The 9,933-nt window shown below is 36.0% G+C and overlaps 1 protein-coding gene across 3 annotated transcripts; it reads left to right on the top strand.

The window, feature by feature from the left end:
- The first annotated feature begins 1,787 nt into the window (after positions 1–1,787).
- Positions 1,788–5,335, top strand: LOC107828058 (sesquiterpene synthase 15b-like). 3 transcript variants are annotated; one of them, XM_075223399.1, is made up of 8 exons: positions 1,788–1,988; positions 2,462–2,741; positions 2,822–3,197; positions 3,280–3,359; positions 3,465–3,498; positions 3,605–3,746; positions 4,281–4,529; positions 4,986–5,335. In XM_075223399.1, the coding sequence occupies exons 1-8, from the start codon at positions 1,896–1,898 to the stop codon at positions 5,274–5,276; spliced, it is 1,545 nt and encodes a 514-aa protein (XP_075079500.1). In that variant the 5' UTR covers positions 1,788–1,895; the 3' UTR covers positions 5,277–5,335. The 3 variants fall into 3 exon arrangements, with proteins under 3 accessions (XP_075079500.1, XP_075079499.1, XP_016510791.2); XM_075223398.1 differs by having other exon boundaries at positions 1,790–1,988; positions 3,280–3,498; XM_016655305.2 differs by having other exon boundaries at positions 1,794–1,988; positions 2,825–3,197; positions 3,280–3,498.
- The last annotated feature ends 4,598 nt before the right edge of the window (positions 5,336–9,933 follow it).

The following is a 9,933-nucleotide window of genomic DNA, read 5'->3' as shown; positions in this document are numbered from 1 at the left end:
AAAATCCTAATAAGCAAGAACAAGCACTTGTGCTGCTGCTGCCATTTCTTGCAGTACAATAACTGTTTACACCACAGAATCCCCTGGTTTGGCATTGATTTTGTAGCGATGACCAATTGATTTTCAAGCTCGATTCATCTCTTCCTTCAAAACTGTGTGTATAAAGCCTAAAAATACTATCAGGATCAAGAGTAACGTGATAAATCACTATCTTATTTGTTGTTCGAGTTGAGCTATTTGCTATTTCATTCACTTGAAAACCAAAACCATTAGAAGCGTTTCTAAATAGTTGTCCTCTTGAAGTAAGAGTTGAAGTTCGCCAGTTACAAAACAAAAACTTTAGCTTTAGAGTTGAAGTTCGCTAGTTCCAAAAAGAAAAACTTCAACAATGCAAATAGAGAACAAAAACTTCAGGCTCGTCTACTAGAATGCTGAAGTTTTGCGTGATTGCCTTTGCTACTTCAGCCCTGTGTGCTGAAGTTATACGAAAAAGCGGGTACGCTTGCAATTTTTTTTGCAAAGCGGGCACAAGTTAAAACGTGACACAAAAAGCGGGTATAGATGCAAATGCCCCACTAAAATGGTAAAGGCAATCATAATATATTAATATGATAAGTATTGATCGCAATCTAACCGGATATTTGAATAGTGCCACTAAATATAGGATATTTGAAAAATCTTTTTAGATTCGCAAAAGTTTAACTTTTTTTTTTAAAAGTTAAATGCATCTTAAAAACATGAAGATTCTATTTGGAGAAGAAATTTTTTTTTATATATAAACAAAATATTATATTCCCTCCATTTCAATTTTGTTTGTCTTAATTTGACTTGATATAAAGTTTAATAGAAAGAGAAATTTTTTTAAAATTTGGCGCCTTAAAATACCGTAGTATTTGTGTGACCGTAAAAGCTTTCCATTAAAAAAATAAGAATGTGCAATCTTCTTTAAATGATCTAATAAAAAGCAACCTTTTTAAGAAGGGATTATATATTTTTACAACAGAGGGATCAAGCGGTTGGACGCTAAATTGTCACCACAACCATTTAAAAGCTTTATAAGTAGACTCATGTCTTTGTGTACTCTCGTAACTTGAACAGAATTTCTTTGAGTAATTCACATCTCTTAGTTTCGACTACTTTTAGCAAAATACAACGAAAAATAGATATGGAGTTTAAGAAAGTGAGACAGATTTTTGGATCTGTATAAATTATAAATGTGTGTAATGTGCTAAAATTTTTCTTTGAAATTTGTGGTCTTTAATATTCATTTTATTCATATAAGAAAATTTTAAAAATTTTAGAACTAAAAATTTACCAAATCAAAAAAGTACCTTTCTTTTTTAACAAATAATAAAAGGGATAATGCATAAAATCCACCCCATCCTATGACCCATTTACCAACTACACACCTTTTCTTTTCGGGGGTCCTATTACCCTCCTGAACTTATTTTTACCATAATTGATTTAACATTATATGTTGTTAAATCAATTGATTTAACATTATTTTTAACATAATTGATTTGACGTGTCGGATTTAATTGAACATATAATGTTAAATCAATTATGATAAAAATAAGTTTAGGGGTAATAAGACCCAAAAAAAAAAAGTGTGTAGTTGGTAAATGGGTCATAGGATGAGGTGGATTTTATGCATTATTCCAATAAAAAAATAAGGTAAAAACACACAACGTGAAACATAAGGACCACTAATATTTTACATTAGACGATCACTCAACTGGCCCTTAAAGCGTCATCACTAGTAGGAGTTCAATTTTTAAAGCTTTATAAATATACTCATGTCTATGTGAACTTCTAACTTGAACAGAATTTCTTAAAATTCAGTTCTCTTAATTTCTAGTTTTCTAGACAAGAACTCCGTTAAAAGAAGAAGAAAAATGGATAGGAGTTCTGGAGAAGTTAAACGGCGGTGTGACAATCATCATCCTACTGTTTGGGGAGACCATTTTCTTGCCTATGCTCATCTCTCGGTAAATTTGTATTTTAAGAACCTCGTTCTTTTTTTTTTTTTTTTGCGCATATTCTTCTTGTTTTTAACACACTACTAGATATGTCTTTGCTCATTTATTTTCAGTTGACGCAATTCTATTGATTCATCTGTTTGTAAATGTTGAAGTATGTGACTAAATATTTTATCAAATACCTTAAATTGTTAGAGAGGGCATGCTTTTATTTATTTAATTGTGTTTTAACATGCCCCTCATGTGTGGTTTGATTTTTTTTCTTAGACCAAGAACGTGAAAATTCTTTTTCGATAATGGATGTAGTGAGACTTGAACTCAAGATGTCTTACTATTATGATACCATGTTAAAATGTATAATCATCTCATCTAAAAGCTTAAACTGTTAGAGCGTTCACTTTTATTTACTTAATTATGTCTCAACAATAAATAATTGAGAGCACAATGATATAATAAAAAGTTATATTTATTTACTCGCACAGGGAGCCAATGAATGGGAAAAGAAACAGCATGAGCACCTAAAGGAAGAAGTAAGAAAAATGCTAGTGATGGCTCCTTCCAAATCATTGCAAAATCTGAACCTGATAAGCGCAATCCAATGTCTTGGAGTAGCGTACCATTTTGAACATGAGATTGAGGAGTCACTGGCCTGTATCTATAGCTGTTATGAAGAATTGAATGGTGAAGCTGATGAAACTGACCTTCATCTTGTTGCTCTACGGTTTCGATTACTTAGGCAACACGGTTATTATGTCTCATCTGGTATGCAATTGTTACTCGAGTTTTTGTTGAAAAGAGTTTAAGTTTTAGACGCTGACCTCATAAAATATGATGAATTGAAGCAGATGCTTTTAGGAAGTTCGCTGACGACAAAGGAAATTACAAGAAAGCATTGGTTAGTGACGTGCAAGGATTGTTGAGCTTGTTTGAGGCAGCACAATTCAGAGTACACGGTGAAGAAATATTGGACGAAGCAGATAATTTCACCACCACTCATTTGAAGCTATTGTTGCCTACATTGAGCAATTCTCTTGCGATGCAAGTCAGGAATGCACTAAAGTATCCAATCAACTATACTATGGTGATAGTAGCAGCGAGGAAATACATATCGTTTTACCAAGAAGATAAATCATGTGATGAAGTGTTACTAAATTTCGCAAAATTGGACTTCAACATATTGCAGAAAATGCATAAAAGGGAACTATGTGATATCACAAGGTAATTTACTAATTAACATCACAACATTGAATTATTTTTAAAAGAATACATCAATTTTCAGATCAAACTTTACATTTTTTAGGTGGTGGAAAGAATTGGACTTGGCAAAAGCATTACCTTTTGCAAGAGACAGAATAGTTGAGTTGTACTTCTGGAGTTTGGGTATGTACTTTGAGCCCCAGTATAGGTTTTCCAGAAACATACTTACCAAAATGCTTTGCTTCGTTTCTGTTACTGATGATATCTATGACACCTATGGAACACTAGATGAACTTACTCTCCTCACGAATTCAATAGAAAGGTAATGCAATTTTTTTTTGTAACTTACGGCTTTAGTTTTGCCATGTAATAACTTGGACAGTAAATAAGTATTTTATTAATAACCTCACCTTCTGACGTAAACGTAGGTGGAACATCGATGCTGTGGAACAGTTACCGTCATATATGAAGCCTTTTTACCGTGCACTTCTAGATGTTTACAGTGAAGTGGAGAAAGAGTTGGCAAGTGATCATAACAAGTCATTTCGAGTCAACTATTCTATAACTACGGTAATTAAGTGGCGAATAGCTAATCAGTAAATTAAACTTTTTAAGGATGATTCATGCAGGGCATACACAGAAATTTCAGTAAGCAATGTCACAGTTTATTGATGCATGGCCAATGACCCAAAGGAGTTTGGGGAGATGGCTAATATGAAAAGCCGAGTACAGTAGCAGCAAACCAGCATAAATAAAAATTGTAAATTCAAGGAGAGGGTATTTCTTAATGGAGCATCTATAAGATGTTAAATAAAATTGTTGTTGCCTTTTTCATTGCATATCACAACATTTGTTCCATTGGTTTATACTTCTTATTTCATCGGGTAGGTAGGTACGAGTACACAACGAGGATCGAGCCACAGACTTTTACTATCTAAATCAAAGGCTTGACCATTGAACCAACAATTGAAAGTTGTTAAGCAGTGTCACTTTAAATAATATGTATCATTTATTGTTCGCATGTCATCTACAGCAAAAATAGTTGATTAAATTGCCAACGTTCGATCTACGTTGTTCATGAGGTTTTACTCTTGTACCTTTCAGAAGAAAAAGTTGACGAGGGCTTATTTTCAAGAAGCCGAATGGTATCATGGGAATATAGTCCCAACAATGGAACAGTATGTGAAGAATGGAATTCGATCTAGCACTATCCCATATCTTACGGCTGCCTCTTGGTTAGGCATGGGAAATGAAGCAATGAAGGAGGCATACGATTGGATTGCAAGTGAACCTCCAGTTCTCGTTGCTTCCTCTATCATTGGTAGATTATCGAATGATGTTGTTTCGCATGAGGTATACTATATAAGTAGATTTTTTAATTCAACCTTAAATATTGGAATAACAAGCATAGTAGGAAATACGTTTTCTAGTTTTTTTAGTTCAACCCAAAATTTTAACAAATTTATACTTATTACTTGTAGTAGTATTTATGAGTTCGACCAAAAGTTATTGTGCAAGCTTTCTCAAGGCCTTTGGATGCTTCACAGTTAGAGACGGATCTAAAATTCTAATTCAATGGGTTCAAGACTCAAGTTCCAATTCATTAAATTCATCACGTTGTTTGAGTTAGGAGTTCATAATTCGAGGTTCACACTCTAATGGGTTTTGCACAAATAAATCTAGGTCTAAACTAAAACATATGGGTTGAATTAAACGACACCTATAATATCATAGTTCATACCATTTAGTTTAAACAATAATTTTGGCTCTTGTGTTCTAATAATTGTTGCTCTTTATATGGATATGCAGAGAGAAGTAGAAAGAGGAGATGTAACAGGTGTCGAGTGTTACATGAACGAATATGGTGTCACAAAGGAAGAAGCATGCACAGAGATTAGGAAAATATTGGAGAATAAATGGAAGGATTTGAATCGAGGATGCCTAGAACCTACCGATGTACCAAAAGTTCTGCTAATGCCAGTGCTCAACCTTGCTAGGATGTGTGAGTTCGTATATAAAGATGAAGATGCTTATACTGTTTCCAAAAATAACTTCAAAGACATCGTTTCTCTGGTGCTAGTTGATCCCATTACAATATGAGAACTTGAAAAGGAAAAACATAAAGAAAATGAAGCAAAAAAAAAAAAAGAAAACTAAAATTGCAACTCTAGAATGCATATATTGGAATGAATATCATATATGCAACTCTAGAATATATATATATATATATATATGTGTGTGTGCGAAAAAGATTTGGGTTGCTGGTTCCAGGGCAAATAGACAATGCTTATATTTGGATAAGCTAAATATATTGGAATGAATATCATTTGGATTCGTGTAATTTGTTTAGTTGTTGGAGTTGAACTCTTTTGTATTGGAATGAATATCATTTGGTTTCATGTAATTTGTTTAACTGTTGGAGTTGAACTCTCTTGTTATACTTATAAGTTATATACATGACATCTTATCAATTTCGGACTTTGTACTGTTTTATTATCACTTTAAGCATATTATTAGAGCACTTGTAGTTGCTACCTGCTATTTTCTAGTTTGGGTCTGTGTTAATATTTTCTAGAGTTTGTCGTAGGTATAGTGGCTGTGGTCTGGAATGGTAGAGTAAGGTCATGTCCTCGTGGGGTGCCGGGGGTAAGAAGGGGGGTGGGGAAGGGGTCAGTGGATGGGACAAGAGGCAAGGAGGGTAAGGGGAAATAGGGAGCTTGTAGATTGAGGATCGGGTTGTTGAACATAGGCACGCTGACGGGTAAGTCTATTGAGCTGGCAAAGATTCTCCAGAAGAGGAAGGTTAATATAGCTTGTGTCCAGGAGACTAGGTGGGCAGGGTCGAAGGCGAGGAATGCGGACGGGTATAAGTTGTGGTACTCTGGAGTCGTGAGGGGTAAGAATGGAGTGGGTATCTTGGTGGATATGGATCTTACAAAGTCTGTGGTGGAGGTTAGGCGAGTGAACGATAGACTAATGTTTATTAAGTTGGTGATTGGTGAGTGCACCCTCAATGTAGTTAGCGCTTACGCGCCGCAAACGGGCTTGGATGAGGATGTTAAGAGGCACTTTTAGGAGGGTTTGGACGAGATTTTGCGCCGTATTCCATCTACTAAAAGGTTATTTATTGGAGGGAATTTTAATGGCCATATTGGGTCAACTATGTTGAGGAAGCGTGTCAAGATAATAGAAGGAAAAAGATATTTAGGAGAGAAACAATAAATTGCACAAGACAAGACAAGATTTACGTGGTTCGGCAATTTTTGCCTACTCCACGGCCACACAAAGAATAACTCTTTATTAATTGAAGAGAGAAAGAAGAAGTTATGGGATGTTCTACAAATAAAAATGTAGACCCCTTTTTATAGGCATTTGAATGCCGTGCCGAGGTAAACACTTACATCATAAGAATGCCGATGTAAGCGCTTATATCATAAGAATGCTGAGGTAAGCGCTTACATCACAAGAATGTCGATGTAAGCGCTTACATCATATTTTCATCTCTTTTTGATTTTTCTTTCTTTTGTTTTGTCTACTTTCACATACAACAATAGGTTTGGTCCTATCAATCTCCCCCTCAAACCTATGTTACATCAAGAAAGAAAATAAAGAAAGATTTGCTATTCTCTGGTGGCGCCTTCACTCTATCAGTCTTGAAGGCTAACTGAGGCAGTGCACAGCCTCAGTTTGTCAACACCGACAACTTTGGTCAACATGTCTGACAGGTTCTTTGATCCTGGTATCTTCTGTAGGGAAAGAGTTCCTTCATTTATCAACTCTCGGATATGATGATACCTAAACTGGATATGCTTCGATCTTGCATGAAACACTAGATTCTTGGCAAGATGAATTGCACTCTAGCTATCGCTGAAAAGCTCACAATTGTCCTGCTCTTTACCTAGCTCTTTAAGAAAATTCTTGAGCCAAATCATCTCTTTTCCAGCTTCTGAGATTTCCATGTACTCTGCTTCAGTGGTAGATAGAGCAACACTTTTCTGAAGTCTGGACATCCAACTAACAACAGTACCACCCAAGGTGAACACATAGCCCGTGGTACTTTTTCGATTATCCAGATCGCCGCCTAAATTTGCATCAACAAAACCTTGTAAGATAATATTGCTCTTTTTAAAACAAAGTGCCATACCTGAGGTGCCTTTGAGATATCGCAATATCCATTTTACACCTTCCCAATGCTCCTTTCCTGGATCTGACATGTATCTACTGACAACTCCAACTGTATGGGCTATGTCAGGTCTAGTGCAAACCATAGCATACATCAGACTTCCTACTGCTGAAGCATACAGAACTTTGGACATGTACTTCCTTTCTTCATCTGTCTTAGGTGATTGGTCCTTTGACAGATTTCGATGGCTTCCAAGTGGAGTGCTTCTAGTCTTTGTATCATGAAGACTGAACCTGCTTAGTACCTTCTATATGTACTTTTCTTGAGACAACTCTAAGGTTCCTTCAGACCTGTTTCTGCTAATTCTCATCCCAAGCATTTGCTTAGCTGGTCCTAAGTATTTCATTTCAAACTCCTCCGCCAGTTTTTGCTTCACCAAGTTGATCTCATTTATGCTAGATCCTGCAATTAGCATATCATCAGCGTACAACAATAAAATAATATAGGATTCATCAAGATTTTTGATATAACAACAATGGTCCATCTCACATCGTGTGAAACCATTTTTATGCATGAATCCATCAAATTTCTTGTACCATTGCCGGAGAGCTTGTTTCAAACCATACAAACTCTTCTTCAACTTATACACAAGGTTTTCTTTACCAGAAACTTGAAAACCTTCAGGTTGCTTCATGTAGATGTCTTCTCCAAGGTCACCATACAAGAAAGCAGTTTTAACATCTAGCTGTTCCAAATGCAAATTTTTTGCAGCTACGATACTTAGCACCAACCTGATAGTAGTTAATTTGACTACATGAGAGAAGATCTCAGTGTAGTCAATTCCTTCCTTCTGCTGAAAGCCTTTTACTACTAATCATACTTTGTATCTCTTCTTACCATCATGCTCTTCCTTCATGGCTAACTTCCACTTATCAGAGTCTATCACCTGCATTGCTTTAACAAAATGCTCTGGTTCTCCTGCATCAGTAAGAAGTAAATAGTGAAGAGAGAGAGAGTTAACCTATCTGGAGCATTCGTGACTCTTTTAGATCTCCTCAATGTAGGTTCATGAGTAACAGAATCTGAATTTGATTCAGGTCCTAATTCCAGATTTGGTTTTGCATTTGATTCTATCTCTGGTTCCGGTTCTGGTTCTGATTCAGGTTCGGCTTCTAGTTCTTCTTCAAATTCAGCTTCTGGTTCTTCATCTTCAATTTCAGAATCAGTTGTAATCCCTCTAGCCACTTCATTTTTTGAGATTTCTTCTAACTTAACTGTTTCAGACATTGTCTGTTTGCTGGTGTTGGTTGGTTCTACTTCAAACTTGTCCTTATACATCACATTTTCATTAAATGTTACATTCCTTTGTCTTAGGATCTTTCTATTCTGATCATCCCAAAAATCGATAACCAAAATTATCATCACCATAGCCAATAAAGAAACATTTCTTTGCTTTAGGTTCAAGCTTATCTCTATCATTAGAGTTTACATGCACATAAGCAATACAACCAAATATTTTCAGGTGTGAGAGAGTCCTTTCCTGTCCATACCTCCTCAGGAATTTCAAAATTCAACGGTACAGAGGGTCCCTTATTTATGAGGTAAGCTGTCGTGTTAACAGCCGCAACCCAAAAATACTTCGGCAATCCATAATGTATTCTCATACTTCTGGCTCGTTCATTTAGGGTTCTATTCATCATCTCAGCAACACCATTTTGTTCCGGTGTTCCAGGAACTGTCTTGATCATTCTGATCCCATTCTCCGAGCAAAATGCTTTGAACTCTTGGATATCATACTCTCCTCTATTATCAGACTTCAGACATTTTAACTTTAGACTTGTCTGATTTTCAACTTCAGCTTTCCATCTTTTAAAGGTAACAAACACATCAAATTTATTTTTCAGAAAATAAACCCATACCTTTCTTGTGGAATCATCAATGAAGGTGAAATCATAGTGTGAGCCTCCTAGAGAAGTTACAGGAGCTGGTCCCTACACATCTGTATGCACTAGTTCCAGCTTCTCTTTCTTTGGCGTCCTTCCCATCTTTGAGAAACTAACTCTCTTTTGTTTCCCGTAAATGCAATCTTCGCACAAACCTAATTCAACATGTTTAAGGTTTGACAACTTCTTTTTGGATGCCAAAAGCTTCATTCCCTTCTCACTCATATGCCCGAGCCTCTGGTGCCACAATGTTGTATCACGACCATGATCAACTGTTGCTATAATATCTCTTTCTATTGCTGTTGCATACAGTGTTCCCCTTTTGAAGCCCTGTGCCACAACCAAATTCCCTTTGGTTATCTTCCACGATCCGTTGCCGAATGTTGTTGTATATCCTTCATCGTCAATCTGATCCATAGATATCAGATTTTTCTTGAGGCCAGGAACATGTCGTACATTTTGCAATTTCTATAGCGTGCCTTGTGAAGTCTTTATATGAACTTCACCTTTTCCGGCAAAGTCGAGAGGTTCACCGTCTGCTAGATAAACTTTCCCAAATTTTCCAGCAATATAATTATGCAATAATTCTTTGCATGATGTAGAGTGAAAGGATGCACCTGAGTCCAGAATCCAAGATTTGACTGGACTGTCTGCACAACAAATTAGTGCATCATCGACTTGTTCAACAATT

Source organism: Nicotiana tabacum, chromosome 10 (genome assembly GCF_000715075.1).
Source record: "Nicotiana tabacum cultivar K326 chromosome 10, ASM71507v2, whole genome shotgun sequence".
Lineage (NCBI taxonomy): Eukaryota > Viridiplantae > Streptophyta > Magnoliopsida > Solanales > Solanaceae > Nicotiana > Nicotiana tabacum.
Note: the sequence above shows the minus strand (reverse complement) of the source record. Positions and strands in the feature narration are given on the sequence as shown.